The 19,873-nt window shown below is 29.5% G+C and overlaps 1 protein-coding gene across 1 annotated transcript in view; it reads right to left on the bottom strand.

Annotated features, from left to right (window-relative positions):
* The window catches only part of LOC117179748 (protein kinase C), a 70,866-nt gene that overhangs the window by 13,886 nt on the left and 37,107 nt on the right, over positions 1-19,873 (bottom strand). Inside the window, exons 9-11 of the mRNA XM_033371819.1 lie at positions 18,686-19,278; positions 14,155-14,441; positions 4,866-5,910 (exon numbers count right to left, since the gene is read on the bottom strand). Of these exons, the coding sequence (XP_033227710.1) occupies positions 14,277-14,441; positions 18,686-19,278 (758 nt within the window). The 3' untranslated portion in view covers positions 4,866-5,910; positions 14,155-14,276. Of the gene's footprint in view, positions 5,911-14,154; positions 14,442-18,685; positions 19,279-19,873 lie in introns of the transcript that reaches the window.

Here is a 19,873-nt window from a genome sequence, read left to right as displayed (position 1 = left end):
TAAGACTTTATGTAAATAGTTGTAAATAATTGTATATATAGAAAGGATAAGATTGTAAAAAATATATAGATTTAAACGGAAAGATTGTAAGGAATGGAAGTCCCTTAGGGGACACATTATGAATAAAGAAGAACTTTAAATTGAAATCTTCCACAATTAAAAATTCCGAAAATGCATAAAAAGTGAAAATTTTTCAGGTAGCTTTCCAATTTTCCAAACCCCGTTTCAGATTAATGTTTGAGAAAATAAAAATATTTTGCATCTCAAATAAAACCATGCCCCTCAAAATATTATCATTTTTTAAAGCAATTTAATTGTGCAATTTAATTGTACAATTTAAAATTAAAATCGTAGTAATCTTATTTTATATTTGTAAATCATTGAATGAAAATGCAATGCTAGTGCCATTTTAATGGAAACAAAAATTTCCGGTCTTTTTCCGGTTCGCAAATTTTTCACGGTCAATTAAATGTAAAAAATCGAATTCTAAGCTTATCATTTTCCCATTCGAATTAATGAAAAATGAACAGCCAATTAAAACACTCAAGATGGAAATCTTAATTTTTAAACTTTTAAATTTGAAGTTTATAAGTTTTTTAACTTTAAGTTTTTGTATTTGAATGCTGACTAACTTACGCCTTTAAAATGGAAAGTACTAACACTTTTAATTGAATAATTTTAAATTAAATGCATTTAAGGAAGTTGTCGTGCCAAAAATCAGATATATGAAAAAATAGTTTTTCTACGATTTTAAGAATCAAAATATTATAAACGATGTCATTCCAATTAAAAGACATTACTTTTTATCAACAATTTTAAACTTCACACACAAACAACATTAATTTTAACCATTTTTTTGCAAATGACTTTTTTCTGACCTTCGCTTATCAATTTTTTAAATATGATTCAATTTTAATCAATTTCGGCTTATTTTTGCCGGAAAAATATTCTCTACAACTCTGTTTCCAATTTTGAAATTTCAAATGATTAAAAAAAAAGAATCATTTTCAATTTTCCTAGCAGTCTTAAGAAAATGTTTATATTCTTTTGAAGTCTTTCACAATTCTTAAAAGCTTATGCATTTTTTGTTCAAAAATCTACATTTTCTTTTAAATTAGGCTATGTATATTTGCACCGGAATTTCGGTACGAATAACCGAATTTTCTCGGAACACAAATTTCGTTTACATTTTTTAAAATTGATTTAGAATATTTTCAAAACCTCTAAGTATCTATAAAAATTACGTGAATTATTCTACAAATAATACGTGTTCAGTTGCTATTTATACATTAAAATTCAACAATTTCGCTTACAAATTAATCATTTTTAAACAGAACAATTAAAATCGTTATATTCGAAGTTTAAAAGCTCCTTGAAATTTCAAAGATTCGAGGCTTTCTATTTCCACTAATTCAGTTTTAAATGATTTAATTTTTTTTAAGACTTGAAGAATTGAACCAGATTAATTTTTAACGCTGTACTCGGGAAATTCTTAAATTTTGAACTGATTTAGAATCGTCTTAACAAATCAATTTTTGTTCACTTTTTGATACTTCAAATACAGTTCAATTTTTTAAATAATTCATTAATTTATACTTATAGCTGATCAATTAAAAACTTTTTAGTATCCAAAAATTTCAGTTTCAAACGCTTTTGACTTTTAATTCTTCAAGTCTTCCAAGACCGCATTTAAAAAATTTTTAAATTAAAAATGTAAGCTTAAAAATAAAAATGGATAATTTTTTCAAGTAAAAGATTTTCGAATCACGCATTATAAACTGAATAATATCATAATCAAGGAAGATAACAATTCAACTAATTATTTTTAAAATGGTTAAAATCGAACTTGGGCCGATTTTTCTTTTAAAATTCGAAAAAATTCCCGTCAAACAATAAATTCTTTGTCATTTGCCGGTCTTGAAAAATGCCTGGTTATTTCCCGGTTTCCCGGTCCAGCGGTCACCCTGCTAATATTAACAAAAACGTAACTTAAAAACATAAATACAGTATCCATATTTTTGATTTTCGTGTCCCTTCGCCCCTGATTAAATAATTTAATAATGATATAAAAAGACCAAAATTATGTATATATATATACATATATATATATACTTTTTATTCATGATTCTTTACACGATAATCAGACAAATAACAGTGTTCGCAAAATACTGTACTGTCTGCATTTATCGTGAGGCAATAACAAAAAAAAAAAACTTTTGCGAAACGCGTATTTTTCTATCAAGATTTACTAGACTGTAGAAAATAAATTGGGTTATTAAGCAAATACAGACAGTCACAGGTACTCGGCGTACTTTTTAGTTTATACTTTATCGTAATAGTAATAGGTACTACACGCTAGATTCACGTAGACGCAGGCATTCTCTTAAACATTACGTGTATCTTTCTTTCATATTTTTTTTTTAGGTAACGTTTTCCTTCCTGTATGTATAATTTATATATTTACTATAATCTTTGCTTCTTTGAGGGTGCGACAAATATAAAATCCTCAAATTTTACATCCATCGCACTCGTTTCGTACATGGCGTTTTACTTTCTGCTCTTCTATAGATTAATTAGTAAGCTGGCAAGTGCCGAAATAGGCTGATGCGAATCGTCAAGCACTATTTGTTTCCTTTTTTTTTTTTTTTTTTAAAGAAACTTTCGCATATCTGATTATTTCGCACGAGGACTGACTCATGAGATAAATTTAGAAAATAAAAGTCCAGCAATGTTTGAATTTTGCACCGGTGACAAGTTGTTGAATAAAAATAAATTTACAAGAAGTAAAATATGAATTTTGAAATAGAGTCAATGTCCTCGTAAATGGTATAAATTGAAAAATTACTTTAACCGGTTGCGTGATAATTCGACTCATTTTCACGACTTGCTCTCAAAGACGAATACTATTTATCAAAGAGGATTGTTGTTTGTATTAAAGATTAGATACTCTTTAGGCTTTTTTTCTGCACTGTACACTGTTTGCTCCTACATGACTGAAAAACTGGTACTACGTATAAAGCGTAACGATTGCTAGCAATAATACTAAAACTCTTGATACCCAGCCGTGAAAATGAGTCCTTGTGCTTATAATACTTGTACAGTTTCATACGTTACTTTTTTAGTAAATGTTTTTTTTTTCATTCAAAACATCAAAAGCGTTACTTAATTATACCTTGAAATCCTCTTATCGACGGACGAGATGTCTATGCATACGTTACAACAGTAATTAATCTCTCGAAGCGAAGGTACATTAGCGTTAATACACAGCGTGATATACACATTCGGATACATTCATAATCAGTAGTATCCGGATATTATACAAAAAATCTAGAATATTTGTATATTATAGTTTGCACTTTTTCTTTCTCTCTAAAAAAAACTGATTAAATCAGGGCTGGCGAGAATAATATCTCAAAAAACATTTAAGTACAATGCTTAAAATTAAAATCTTTTTATTTTAATCTGCAAGTTTTAATTTAATTAAAATAAAAAGAAACGAATAAACTAAATCACTTTTTAAGTGCCTTTTTCAAGAAATACGATTGCTTTAAAGGCGATTCCCTCCGCGTTTCCAAATCACCTCTCGAAAAAAAGTGCAAATCGCAAAAAGTGGCGTATTCTTGAGAGCGGAGGGTCTCGAGATTCAGCACTTAACACCTATACAATCTAAGATTCATGATATATTTTTATACATATATAAACGATATAAACAGTCAAGAAATAAATATTCGATTTTGCGCAGATAATATATAATAATGGTAATATGTATTTTCTGGGGCTCGTTCGCAAAACGTAGATTGAAATGGACCAACTTTTTGGCTATATTGCACTATTTCGAGTGTGCGAGTCATTTTCTTAAAAATGTAAATCAAGTTTATGAATCGTTTTAGACACGCAGAAATTGAAAACAAAATTTTAGAAAATGTAGACCTTTAGATAATATTGGTGTATTGAAAACAAGTGATTTGAGTCCTCGTGCTCGTATTTTAATTATAGATTTTTGAGATTTGAAGAATTTAAACATTTTCAAGAATATTAGACCCATTACAGTTTTGTCTTATCAATATTGGTTTTACAAACGAACCCTTCTAGTATCACAATAATAAATTTGACTCTTCAGATTCCAGGGTGTCTACTCAAAGCCTGGAAAAATTGTCCTGGCAATTCAAGGTTTTTTTCTGGGTGAATATTTCGCATTTTTTAACAATCGACTCGAAATATGCGTATTGTTTTACGAGGTGATTACAAATAATGTTTTTTTCCGTTTCTAGGAATTCAATTAATATGCATAATTCGGAAAGAATTAATAAATTATATTACAAGATATTCTTAAATATATTAGCACCGTCGATTAACTAAATAATTAAATAATAGGTACTAAAAACATAATTAGTTATTTTTTGATTTAAACCGCTTCAAAATCATAATTTTATATGGAAAAAAATTTCAACAAAATACATGAATTTTCAACTAAAAAGACAAGTTGTCAATTACAAATTAAATAGATAAATTCTTAGTTCAAAAAATAGTTAACTAAAAAAAAGAATTAAAAAAAAAGGTTATATTTTCAAACAAAGTGATGAGTCTTCAACAAAATGATAAATCTACGAATGAAATAGTTACATTTTCAATAAAAAAAAAATAATTTAAAAAAAAAACAACAAATTTTTCACACAATAGTTTCAACTGGAATGAAAAATGTAGTAATTGATATTTTAACCAAAAAATATGATCACTTTTACTAAAAACAATTGAATTCAACTAAAAAAGATTACTTTTCAACTAAAAAAAAGATTGTTCAGTCAAGAAAGAAAAAAATTGAATACAAACTGTTGAATTTTCAACAGAATACATGAATGTTCTAACAGAGACTTAAAGTTTTAACTAAAAACGACAAATTTTTAACCAAAAATAAAATATTTAAATTTTCATTAAGGTTTTCCAGGTAGGGTGGACACCCTGTATTCTCTCAAATCCGCAATCAACGAAGTTTTTCAAGATTTGTCATGTGGGTTACACAAGTAAGAAAAACGACGAAATGCACTAACCGGCAGCAAAATTTCTTTTGACAAAGTAGATCAAGAAAGTAAAAACAGAAACTGAACATCTAATATAATTAGTTTTTTCTTCAGATCACATCTCTTTCCATATTGATCATATCTCCTCAATTTTAATTTGATAAATTTATATTTCCAATTAATAAAAAAGGAGAAAATATTGAGACCTAAAAGTCAGAATCTGACAAGTTTCCAAATCAAGTAAATAAATTTCTTAAAGTTGCTCAGCCGATTTTTTTCTCGTTTGCCTTAAATTCGCAATAAAAAAGCCCTTTACAATAATATGGCGGGTTTCGTGGACAATTGCTGATAACTGATACATCGATCGATGTTCGATAAAAGTGCGCACAACTAAACGTAACTTATTCTCTTTGGTAGACAGAATTTGGGCAATTCTAGATTCAAGTGCGAGTGAAAGCAGTAACAATACTTTTGTACGAGTCTCTTTGATCATCGATCATTCTCTCGGTATAGAGTAATGATAATACGCCGCGCTCTAATGTGTCTCATAATAAAATAAAATTTGCTCTCTCTATTATATATGGTCAGATATCTCGTAGATATTGCACTAGCTTCGGTCAACCTTACACATATGTATTTATTTCTGCATAGTGAATTAGTGATTGATGCTTCTATTATTAAATGTATTCAGTGGTATGTATGTGATTTAAAAAAAATCAAACACAAGCACACTACTCAAATGAAAACTATCAAATTAATTTCTTCCAAATGTTTCAAACTGATCTGCGTGCCTGTGCGACTATGTTTGTGCATCTCATTTTTGTGTGTGTGTTTCTCCTTGGAAGGCAGAGCGGTCATTTCTTAACATCTCGTGATTGCAACTGATGACAAACTAAAAAAGTAGACAATTTCAATATATATTAAATTACTATTAAAAGATAATAATTATTAAAATCGCCTGTCAGGTAGACTACTATTTCGACGGAGCTCTTGATGAACATTGTTCTAATCTTTAACTTACAACTATTATTTTGCGCATCTCTTTCTCCTTTTCCGCATTAAATATCTCTCTTTCGGATCGTTACTTACTAAATATTGCGTACTCGCATACGTAATATAAATTTCTCTTAATACGCAGATTTTCATCAACATCAAATCTATTACTTTGCTAACAAGTTATGTATTTAGACTGTACCTCTACTAGACAAGAGTACGTAATAATGACGACGTGATTCTACACGACGCAATAATTGTAACATTCAACATAAATCTTTTATCAATTAGCTAATAGAATATTAATCAGCGATACAAAAAATCACATCGACCAGAACAGCGGATTGTACTAGGACAGGGTTAACGATTTTTCGCAATTCCTACGACTAACGTCGATCCTACTACTACAACGTAGAAATGTCCAATTTAAAAACTAACTCTCTTACGACATTTTTTTCTACGAAATACGAGACTTCTCGCTACGTATCTTCGCACACAGGTCTTTCACTTTTAGTTTTCCTTGACAATAAAAACTGGTTTTAAAAGCAACGCTGAAACTTTTTAAAGTTTACTTTTAAAGTAAGACACAAGTTGTAGAAAGCTTTTTTTAATTTTGCTTTCCTTCAATTTATAACTACGTTCTCGCGATAAACGAGTCTTCGAACGACGGATTCCACATCGTGCGTTTTACGCACGCGAGGACGGCGTGCCGATTTTATATTCTCTCGGAAATTTGAAATCAAAATTGAAATTTAGGGTAAATTTATTCGAATCGATGTGAGTAGGACGGCAACGGATCGTCGAATTCGTCGTTCTTTCACAAAAAACGCGTGACTATGGTGCGGATTCAGTGTCGTTCGAACAGTCGTCGTTCTGATTTTTACATGTTATTCATCATCGATTCACTCCCGCTCAACGGAGATACGTACGACAAACGATTTCGTTGACTTATATACTCTTTAAGAATCACTACAGATCAAATCGCATTTCCGTTCAAAAATATCATTCTATTAATGTAAGATTCTATTCAAAATTTAATATTTTAAAGTGTCCAAGTTAGGATTCCAATTTAAAAACTCATAAATATTTTGATAGAACGACTGATTAATTTCGGAATAAATTAAAAAACGCTTCTTTCATCAAATTAAAAAATTCTGACAAGTTAACTACAAAACTGGGAGTTTTTATCCAGAATTCTGAAAGTTCGTGGTAAGGTTCCTTTTTAAATGTGCCAATAATTTCTTTAAGTATTTTTTTTAAACGTATCTTTTAAACTAATTGATTTTTTGTAGCTTTCAGTTTTTGATTCTAATGATGGATTACACACTTCTTCAAAATTCACATTGAAATGTTTAAAAGTACAAACTAACAAAATGACGACGATTAAAAGAAATCAGATTTTCTTCGAAAATTATGCGAGATACGATAAAAGTTGAATAAGCAAAGTTGTTCCTCTTTAAACAGTTTAAATTACAATATTAAAATAAAAGGAACGCTATCAATATTTTTACGCGATCATTCATAATTTTCTTCATTGACATCTAAACAAATAAATAAATAATCAAACTTCCTAGTATAACGATACGATATTAAATTATTGTTTATGAAGCGTTATTGTGCATTAAAAACTGAGTAAAAAATTATCAAAAAACAATTTAATAAATTGAAATTTGTCTTTTATGGAGGTTTCGGTATATTAAAAAATTATATTTTGCCATTGAGGTTATTAAAGCGTTTTTGCACTCAAACTTTTTTTTGCGATCAACAGTTTATAGTATTACCGCGTTTGAATATTCCGAAATAATAAAATTCGAGATAGAAAATTGTCGAGTTATAAAATATTGTACACGAGAAAACTCTTTTAATGTTTAATTTTTTATTCATTATTTTTTGGATAATTCATTATAGTATTTTAAATAAATAAGCAATGTTTATTCAAAAAACTTTTTAAATTATATTGATTCGGGAATTTACTAGTGTCAGGAATTATCCAGTGTCAGTTATTTTATAATTTTACAATTTTCTGTCTGGGATTTTTAATCCGGTAATATTCTAATCTGTTCGGAAATTTTCCAATTCGGTTTATTTATAATTCAACAATTTTATAGCTTCTGGATTATTTTTTGTTTTTGAATATTTTCTTTTTTGGGAATTTTCCATGTCGGGATTTTCGTTTTTCGGGATTTTTCAGTTATCTCGTTTAATTTACAAGAAAAAAACCTGTATGATATTGACTTATTATATTAAAAAAGAATTTCACATTATTGAAATTGAAATTTACTGTTGAACGTAACACGAAATACCTTAACCAAAGAAAAAACTTTTAAAATTTGGACAAGTTTTAAAAATATCTCTTTAATCTTTAAATATATCCAAGATTTTAAATTTGACTTTAAATTACTCATAATTCATTAGATTTTCTCGAAAGCTTGCTGTAAAGAAGCACGAGTTCAAATACTTTTAGATTAATGATGGCTAAGGCTTATCGTAAATAATTTTTTTAATTCTGTACAGACAAAATGCTAGAAGATTAAGTTGGCTATTCCAATTGTAGTTATTATTGAAAAATTACGAAAAACGATACCTCACACGTTTTTGAAGAAACAGAAACTAAAAAATAGTACTCTTTTGAAAAAAGTTTGCAGTACAAATATTTAAAAAAATGTGCGAAATATCAAAAACTGGAACATGACATTTTTACATTTATAGTCTTCTGTAAACTGAATGGTTTATTTTCAGAAAAATCGCTACCATTTTGTTAATTTTGAACTTTTTCAACTTTCCAAGTGCATTTCTAGATACTCTAAAATTACTTACAAAAAAAGTCAATCAATCAGTTTAAAAAATAAACTTCTAACAAAAATGGCACCAATTTTTTTCAAAAACAAAATATTAAAAAAAATTGTTTGCACTAGGTCCTAAAAAACTCCTAATGCCAAAAGGAAACTTCAGACCAAATTTCTTGCTTTTGAAGCAAAGTTTTCAACATCTTCAGCGTACCGCTTGGACACGTAACTTAAAAAACGGTTAAAATGATCAAACTAAGAATAAACGATTTGTTGCGTAGTAACTTTACAAGGCTAACGATAAACCTAAGGGAACGATTCCTAACTAACAATGATAATTTTGTAGTTTTTGCACAGGTATCGTACGAGTATTTAACGTTACCGGTATTTTCTTTTTTTTTTTTGAAAATTACGCGCTATCACCTGTTAGCTAAACATAGGCCGGACTAACCGTTTTTTGTATTCTTGCACGGTCGGTGGTATACATTATACGATATTATGCATATCAACGAAGTTCTGATTATTACATAGTTAAGCCTCCTGCGTTTCGTGCGTCGGATTCCGAACTCTAATTGGTTGCTCGAGACTGACTAGATTTCACGCTTAAGTTTGTAAGTTAACGGAGGCCATTGGCTTCTAAGCCGTCTGATATTAGGTAGGTACGCGAATGATACGAGTCCCGAGGACCCCGAAAGGCAATGGAGAGTAGTGTTCTAAAGAGTTTAACTGCTCGCAAAAATTATCACGAGCATGAGAATATGCTCGAGAATATGATCGACCTTTATGTGCTTTGAGAATTTAATGAGCATTTTAAATAAGGATTTAAACAATTGTATTTTCTATCTTTATTAACAATAATTACATTTAAATTTCGCGGGAAAATGTATCGCTTCAAATTGGAAGAGGTGATTAATTTAAATGTTAAAAGAAGTCAAAGTAATAGAAAACATATTATTCGCGTTAAACAGAGACATATTCAGGGTTGCTACAATATCTCAATTTCTACATTCTTCTAGATATAAAACCAAAATAATATTAATGTAACAAATTTTTTTTTCTAAATACATTTAAAAACTGTTTAGTTGAGTTTTTAATTAAAAAATATATATTTTGAACCTAAAAAATTAATTTTTAACTAAAGATTAATTTTACACAAAAAAAAGGTATTTTCAACAATTACATGAACCTTCATCTGGTAAAATTAACTTTCAACCAAAAGTAGAATAGTTGAAATATTATAAAAATAGATGTTCAACCAACAAAAAAGTTTTCTTTTTTATAAAAAAAAGAGATTTTTGTACCAAAAATAGAAGAATTACATTTGTAGCAAAAACAATCAATTTTAAACCAAAAAATGAATTCGCAACAGAAGAATTAAATTTTAAGCCTAACAGATGATTTTTTGACCAAAAAGATACCGTTTCAAGAAAATATATAAATTTTTAACTAAAAAATATAGATTTACATATCATAACTAGAATAGTTCAATTTGCACTTAGAAAAGTAAATTTTAAACAACAACAAAAAACCAGTTGTAAGCAAAATGAATTAATTTTTAACTGAAAATATAAATTTTCAAGCAAAAATGGAATATTTTCAGCTAAAGAAATTAATTTTTAATCATTGATGAATTTTTGACTAAATAGTGGAATTTTAGATAGATATATATATAAACCATTTTTACTCAATATTGAAAAAATGAATTCTTAATAAAAAATAGAAATACTTTTTCTAAAAAACAGAATATTTTTGAACGAAAAAGTTTACATTTCTATCAAAAAAGGTAAATTTTCCACAAAAGAATGGAATAGTTAAAAAGTTAAATTTTAACTAAAATTATAAATCTTCAACTAAACAAAATTTAATTTTTCACCAAAAAACATGAATTTTCAACTGAAAAGATACATTGTTTCCCAAAAATAAAATACTTAAATTTACAATCAGTAAAAAATAAATTTTCAACCAAAAAAGAAACGAATTTTCCACAGCATAGTTAGATTTGTAACCACAGAAATTAATTTTGAACCAAAAAGTTAAAGTTTCAACTAATGAGAGTACTCTTCTAACAAAAAAGACGGATTTTCAGCAAATAGTTGAATTTTCACCTAAAACAGATAATGCAACTAAAAATAGAAGCATTACATTTTCATTAAAAAAACTTATTTTTCAATAACCTCAAAAAAAAATTTTCAACGAAATAGCATAAATATCAACCCATAAGATTAAATTTCTATCAAAAAAGATAAATTTTTGAAACAAAAAGTGGAACAGTCACATTTTCAGTTATAGAAATTAATTTTAAACAAGGAAAAACTATTTTTTCAGCAAAAAAGATCATTTTTCAACCAATAAGATGAATTTTCAATCGAATATTTAGATTTTTAAAGGAATTTTTTATCAAAAAGAGGAATTAGTCACCAAGAAGCTTAAACATTCTCCCACACATTTGAATTTTCATTAAAATACAGGAATTTTACACCAAATACTTGAATTTTCAACTTGAGAAGATAAATTGTGAACTAAATATGCATGAGTTTAATTTTCAAATAAAAAAAATAATTTTAAAGAAAATAATTAAATTTGGAACAAAAAAAAAGTATTGTCAACTAAAATGATGAATCATGAACAAAATTCATGAATTTTTGACAAAATAGTACCACTTCCAACTAAGTAGTTGAATTTTCAACCAAAAAGAAAGAATTCTCATCGAAAAACGTGATATTTGATATTTCAACAAAAAATGATTTTAATTTTATACCAAAAATAGTTGAATTCAATCAAAAAATGATGATTTTTCAACAAAATAGTTTAAATCCTCAACCAAAAGAAATTAATTTCCAACCAAGTAGTTGCGATTTTTAACCATAATAATAAAAATAACTTCAAGTTTAGTTTTTCAAAAATTGTCTAACTCTGTCAGGTTTTCCCTGACTCTAGAATGTTTTTTGTAAAAACATATGTTGGAATTATGATATATATTCGTTTAAACGATAAATGCTTCAAATCCTCGTAAATGCTCTGTTCGAGCTTAAATGTGGAGCATATTCTCGAGAACATTTGCTCAATATAAATTTTTGGGCATTTAAGAACTCTAACGAATAGAATCACGGAGAGAGACCATTAAGTCGAGGGGATTTATAAACAATACCTCCAAAAACGATAATTAACCTATCCCTAAAGTATTTCGTAAATCCTAAGATGTAGGCTTGCATTCTCACATCTAAAGTCATCTCGTTGAAGAAATCAAGATGAAATTCCTACTTGGGTTCAGATTTCACGGGTTTCCCAAGCGGTTTCCACCTGGATTCAAGTTGGTCCCACCTGCATTTTTTCAACCGAAAGTATTATAGAAACACCTCCTAAAGCTAGAAGAAGACTTTCAGATGCGCTGATGCTGGATTCCTCCGAATCCACCCTGACTATCAAATTTACTTTGATCGACTAGACGGTTCTCTCGATAAAGAACGGGACAAAGAGCATCGAGAAGAGAATTAAAGATATTTTCTATCCTGGAGATCTATCCAGGACAAAAAGTATCCTGGAAATATGATTGCTGCTTTAAAGACGGAATACTTTCAAACGCAGAAAGTATTTGGTCTGCATTCGAGAAACGATTGGGCGACGCGTCTCGAATTTCTGCAAGAATTTAAATTTACTCGAATTTCATCAAGTCTTAAGGTACAATTCTGGGTTTCAAGTCCTGCACAGGCTGGAAGCTCAGAACGACCTCGAGAATCTTTTTCTGACAATTGATAAAGCTATGGACGCCTTTGTACGCTAAATTAATTAAGAGTATCTAAACAATCATCATGACACTGAATTACGGTTCCTCTCTTTTGTTTTTGAATCAGCATATCTCGCTTTGGCTCCTCTTGATACATTTTGGGGCTTTGATGTCGCAAGAGGGCCGGTGGGAAATACTCAAGACGTTTGTACTACTGTCCGCTGTAGTTTATTTTTTTTATTATCCTTATAATTATAATCAAAATGTGAGATTTAAGCGGATTCAGAATTGATTGCGACTTGTTCGTTTTCGAGTCTACCAAGACGAACAAGTCGTTACTCGCAGATTTCAAGAATTAGCCTAGAAATTAAATGTAAGGTTTTGTTTTCTTAGGTACGACACTTAAGTAATGTGCGAACGTGCGTGAACGCCTTGCGTTGGTAGCACGACTAGAAAAACAAGCTTTGGAAGAATTCGCTTTTTTTTTTGCTTGCTTGGTGAAACGAAACTTTTGGTCGAAACCTATACACTGGACGTTCCGCACATGCGCTGATTAACATTCGGTACTAAGAATGCAATTCGAAGCCTTAATACACCTAACTAGAGACAACGCTTATTAGTAATTATATCGTGGAAGGTGCATCGATTTTTCTTATCGATTTGCGGTTTAGCGATTTTTAACAAATAGGTATATGCACTCTGTATCCTACCCTAGACTTAAGCGCATTTACACGCTCAATTCAACCGAATGCTGTATTTAGGCGTATGCTAAAATAATTTAAATATATTCATTTCCTGTGCTATATTTGTATTATATTATACTCTCTGATAGGGGCCACCTGTGGCCCTGCATCACATTCTAATATATACGCTCAATATCTTTTCACTTAGTCAAAACTCTGAGCTTTCGCGACGAGAGCATCCTGATTGTCTCGCTGCGAAAAATCAAGAGTCTGTGCAAAGATGAAACGCTCGAGACGTTCACCATTCAAGTGTTTGTTTTTTTTTCATTCACGCATTTGTCGAAATTTCTAGTAAAACTAGTTCTATGTTCTAGCACCATTTATCTCGGTGCGTTAACGGTCGACCTGTTAAAAAAAAAAGAGGGGATAAATAGACGCGATTTGCGAGAAAACGAACGAGAGGTTTCCTTCTTTCGTTTCCAGATTTCTTTGCGAGTTTCATTGTAATCGCCCAGCGATTTGCGCAAATCTTGAGTATTATTATTTGAACGGATAAGAAGGACGTCTCAGGCTGACATAAACCGAGTCAGTTTGCGAATAGAATCAAGACTCCTGCTCAATTCCTCGCAAGGCTCGCTCGACTTGAAAAATCGCGTCAAGTACCTAAAAAAGTTTCACGCTTTAGGTATAAAATCTGGTTCCTCCTTTTATCCAATTTGTGCGATAATGCACTTTGCGTATTGTAGTAATAACAATCTTAGTAACTCTTTAACTTTCTTGTAAACAACAAACAGGGAAACAGCAGAAAAAAACGAAAATTTCATCGAGTCCTTTGACTCTGATCACGAGGCAAGTGTCACCTTGGCGCGTCGAGGCTCCATCGAGTTGTAGCTTGAAAAGATACGTTCGACGGCCCTTCAAGGTAGCTTTTTTTCTTAAGAAATTGTTACCTTTGTGCCAGGGAGTTCTATCATCCTGAATGATTTTCACTCCGTAAGTACGCTCGTAAGAAATGAGCTGACTGGAGAAAATAGGCGATAGATTTGCTTCAATTCAAAAACCTTTCTTAGATTTATTGCACCAAGAATCTGGTGGGGTTGAAGTCCTTGTTCACGAATGAGAAGCCCTTGAACTCCTCCTGGTTTATGCAAGGGACGATGTCGTGGTTCACGGGCGTCAGTTCCGGCGTTTCCCGTGTAAACTCGGTGTCGAAATTCACGGCGTCTTTCTTGCTTTTCTGTAAAATGAGAAGGAGACATAAAATGTTACTTCGGTTCGTTTTGGGAAGAGAGCAGAATAGAAGTGAAGCTTTTTGAAACGCTTTTGATTCCCTGACTTTTCCCTGACCAATTGTTCATTTTCCTTGACCACCAATATTCAAAGTCCAGCATTTTATTCTTTGCACAATTTTTAACGTAGAAAACTTTATACACGGAATAAAACAATCAAGTTTCCGATTAAAAATTTCAACTGTATTTATTTCACAATCAAAAAAGGCCAATTTTCAATTAAATTGCAGGATTTTTCAAAAAGAACATTTAAATTTTCGACAAAAAAGATTTCTTTTGAAAAAAATTGGTGGAATTTTGAATAAAACTTGAATTTTTTCACTTTTGAATTTTTTCGCTTATGAATTCTAGACAAAAATTTTAACAGTTGATATTTCCACCCAGAGAGATGAATTTTCAAAGAAAAAGTTGCATTTCCAATAAAAAAACATCAATTTTCTGCAAAAGAGTTAAATTTTGAACGCCAAAATATATAATTTTAATAAAAAAGTCCATTTTCAACACAGAGTTCATTTTTAACCGAAAAAGTGAAAAGTTCAATCTAAGAAAATTATTTTTGTACCAAAAAAGAGGAACTTTCAACTAATAAATGTCCATTTTTAACAAGAAAATAGAAAAGTTACATGTTCATTGTACTTTAAGGTAATATACGAATTAATTCAGAAAAGAAGCTATCCATGCGAAGAACAATTGAAGACGCTCCAACTTCATGTCGATCAACTGAATGCGTGTGAGAGTGTCTAACCTATCGGACCTCTCTATTCTTTCATACTTTCAGGGTTCTATTTCATAAACGAAATAGATAAAAATTCTGAAATTTTCACAGACTCTCTGTATTGCGTCCTTCTACCGTGTCTCAGTTTTAAAAGCAAAAGTATGAATCTTCAGCGACACAATTATATTTTTAACCAAAAAATTACATTTTCAACAAAATAGTTAAATTTTTAAGTAAATAGTACAATTTTCAAACAAATCATTGATTTTTTTAGAAGGCAGTATACTTCAATTTTTTAACAAAATAGTTGAATTCTCAACCAATTACTTGAAATTTTCTACTCACAAAGGCAACTTTTCAACCACACAGTCGAATTTTCAAAGAAGAAGATTAAACTTCAAACAAAAACAGTTGAATTATGAACAAGTTAGTTAAATTTTTAAAAATGATAGTTGTATTTTTAAATACATAGTTTAATTTTAAACCTACAAAAAATAATTCATAAAAAAATGTAATACTTGATACTTGCACAAAAAAATATTAAATTTCTATCAAAAGAGATTAATTTTTAAATCAAAAAGACAATTTTTCAATGAAGAAGATTAATTATCTATCAAAACACGAATTTTCAACAAAATACAAAAATTTTCAAACAAATAGTTGATTTTTCAGTTAAGATCAATTTTCAGCCCAAAATAGAAAAGTTAAATTTTCAGTATACTTTCATAGAAAAGATGAAGTTTCTATAAAACAATTGAATTTTCAACGTAAAAATTGAAATTTTCAACAAAAAAGTACATTTTTAAAATAACAATAGCATTTTTAATAAAAAAAAAATAAAATTTCGAACCAAGAAGATTAGTTTTGTACTAAAAAAACACGACTTTCATATAAAATAGTGCAATTTTCAACCAACGGGCTGAACCTTCAACAAATAACTAATTTAACATAGTAGTTCAACTTTTACCCAAGGAGTTGAATTTTCAATGGAAAAAACAATTATATTTTAACAAAATAGTTCAAAATTATATTTTCAGCAGAAAAAAAATTTTTTAACCCGAAAAAAAACGAATCCAAAGAAATTAAGTTTTAACTAAAATGATAAAGCTTCATACAAAAAAATGCATTTTTAGCAACAAACATGAACGTTTAGTGAAAATAGTTACAATCGATATTCAAATAAAGAAGATTCGAATTTTAAAACAAAAACAGTTCAACTCAATCAAAAAAGAATAATTTTCAATAATATAGTTTAATCCTCAACCAAAGAAGATTAGTTCTCATCTAAACAGCTGCGTTTTTATAAAAAATGAAATTTCTAGTCAAGCAGATAAATTGAAAAAAATTGTCAATTTTTCGAAAAAAAAAGATTTTAGTTGAATTTTCAACCAAAAAAGACAAATTTTCAATAAAAAAGGATGATGTTTTAACAAAATTTTGATTTTTCTACCAAATAATAAAATTTTTAACTAAAAATATGATTGTCAGTAGCAAAAAACTGCAAAAAAAGATATAGAACTACATTGCAAATAAACTACCAACTGGAATATTATATCAGATTGGCTGCAAAACTTTATTTCAAAATTCCCTAGTTTTTGCCTGACTAATTTTTGATTTTTCCTGACCATTAATAATCAAATACCATAATCTTAATCTGAAAACATTTTTTTGAATATAATATTTTATGAACAAGATAAACCCATTTAAATTTTTTCAATTCAATCCTCTGAATTTTTTCCCTCTTAAATTTCCCTGGCTTTTGCAATCTGTTTTTCACAATCCCTGACTCTACTAAAATCATGAATTAACTAAGAAGTAATTTAAACTAAAAAAAATTAATCTTCAAATAAATGTTTTAAATTTTAACCGAGTAGATCTATTTTAACCAATATTTGATTTGGTTTTTAATAAAAAAAAAGTGGAAATTACATAAAAAGGCGACTCCTAAAAAAACATGTGATTTTTAAACCAAATTGTTGAATATACAACAGAAAAGAGGAATGTTCAATAAAATAGTTACATTTCAATCAAAGAGATGAATTTTTAACCTGCCGAGTAGCTCTTTTTCAACCAAAAAAGATTTTAATTTTTAATAAAAATAAAGGAATTCAACTAAAAAAATACAACTTTTCGACAAAATAGTTGATTTTTTAACGAAGCAGTTTAATTTTCTACCAAAATAGTTAAATTTACAACGAAAAAAGACAAATTATTACATTTTCGACCAAAGAGATAAATTTCCAACTAAATAATTATTCTTATCGGGAATAAAAAACTGTTACATTAAAAAACAGAATGTTAAGAAAATACTTTGATCCTCAACCAAAAAGGATGAAGTTTCAAAACAAAAATAAAATTTTTCATTTCATATGAATAATCTTCAACGAAAAAATCATTTTTAACCAAGAAATTCAATTTTTTATCAAATAGTTGAATTTTCAACCAGAAAAGATGAATCCTCAACAAAAAAATTAGTCGATGTATTTTCAACTCAAAAATATTTTTATTTTAAATACAAAACAGTTGAATTCAACCAAAGAAAACAGAACTTTTCAACAAAATAAGTGAATCCTCAGATAAAAAAGGTAGAAAATCTGGATTTTCAATAAAACAGTTGAATTTTCAACTAAAAAGGATTTTTCAGTCAAGAAATTGTCTACAAAAAACAGTTGAATTTTTATACAAAAACAAACACTTTTTAAAAAATTGATGAATTTTCAAACAGAGAATAAAACTGTTAACCAGAAAAAAGGAATTCTCAGCCAAAAGTATAATAGTTTACACATTTCAACCAAGAAAAATGTCCCTTCAACCAAAAATAGCTGGACTTTCCTATTGGGTTCGATTAATTCAGTTCACATTTAAGACTGTGAAACATGCGATAAACAAATAGGAATTTTAATTTACTTTTAATACTTTTAAAATATTTTGCAAATTATTTCTTTCAAGCTCACTTAGAAAAATATTTTGAACAACCCAGGGTTTTGTACTGAAAAGAATACACCACAAGAAAAACTGGTGAGAATAAGGACCAAAATCTATCTACTGACGAAAATACATTTAGAACAATACGAACATGATCATTTTTCAATTGACTTGTTCATCTATTTTTCAATTTTGATCTTCTTGAACTTTTATCAGTCGAAATTACTGAAATCTTCCAAGAGATTTTTTAAAAGGATGGTAGGTAATTCGTCCATAAATTTCGTGTGCAAAATCGTGAGGAAATTGCATTTTATACTTAAGGTGTTTGAGCGTTTTTTGTTTAAAATCAACGATCCGGGATGGTGTTTTGTAAGTAAGATACGACTTACATTCTTTTTTTAAATTTGAAACTTACGAATATTTTATCAGCCCTGAATTTCCCTAAGCAATAAAATTCCCTAACTTTTCTTTAATTGTCAGCTTTTCCGTGCCCTAAGGCCAGTCTGGAATTAATAAAAGTTCTTCTAAGAGATCAATAAATGATTAACTTACGATTTTTGGTCTAAAGGGTGGTTTAAGTTTCCTAGCTTCCAGCGCTTCCCAGTCCATGTACTGGAAGAAGGGATGAGTCCTGATCGCACTTTCGCCTCCATTAGCCGTGACACATCCCAATCTTTTGGCAGGGTTTTTCGTCATAAATCCCTTTAAAATAGACACCGCCTCTTTGGTAAGCCAGACCGGGTACAGCACATCGTCGTGTAAAATCGATTCAAAGAGGTCATCCTCGTTATCCGCCTCAAAGGGCGGCTGACCCGCCATCATTTCATACATCAGCACTCCCAGTGCCCACCAGTCTACACTTGCTCCATATTCAAGCTCTTGCAAAATCTCAGGAGCAATATAATCAGGTGTGCCGCAAAACGTCGTCGTAGTTGTTCCATCCAAGATCCCCTCTTTACACATTCCAAAATCTGCCAGTTTGCAGTGACCTTCCTGGTCGAGAAGAATGTTATCCAGCTTCAGATCACGATAAATAACTCCGTGTTTGTGGAGAAACTGTAAGGCTAACGTCACTTCCGCCGCGTAAAATCGAGCGCGATTCTCTTCGAATTTCCGGGCTCTTTGTATTTGGAACATCAAATCACCTGCAAGGATAAGGATTTAATAAAAAGTTTCAGGTACTCGGATAACAGACCTCGGAGTTGATTGAGAAATTAAAAATAGTGTCGATACAGGGTATCCACTCAAATCTTGGAAAAACAGTCCCTGACAATTCCGGGGTTTTTCCAGGTATCTTAAGTTTTTTAAAGTTATAATTTTTCATAGTACGGTGCCATGTAAATATTTCATATTTTTTAAAACAATCGACTGAGAATATGCACACAATTGCGCGAGTTCACTATCAATAATGTTTTTTTTTTGTTTCTTGGAATTCAATTCATAATTTTAATTTAGAAGGCTTTATCTAATTATATCACAAGATATTCTTGAATATATTAAAACCATCTATAACTCAAACTATTTTTATTTTGTCTCTTATATTTGAAATTCAATACAAATATTGATACAATTAATGTATGTATCATATTAAATTCAATTTTAAATGTTTCATCCTGGGAATTTTCCAGTACACCCAGCAAAAAAAATGCCAAAGCGTAAAGCCTCAAAAATTGCAATAAACTCCGAATCGGAATGGGATTCCGATGAAAATGATGAACGTATCATCATACCTAATCCAGA

Source organism: Belonocnema kinseyi, chromosome 9, assembly GCF_010883055.1.
Source record: "Belonocnema kinseyi isolate 2016_QV_RU_SX_M_011 chromosome 9, B_treatae_v1, whole genome shotgun sequence".
NCBI classification, from domain to species: domain Eukaryota; kingdom Metazoa; phylum Arthropoda; class Insecta; order Hymenoptera; family Cynipidae; genus Belonocnema; species Belonocnema kinseyi.
The sequence above is the reverse complement of the archived record's forward strand: the minus strand, read 5'-3'. Positions and strand labels throughout refer to the sequence as shown.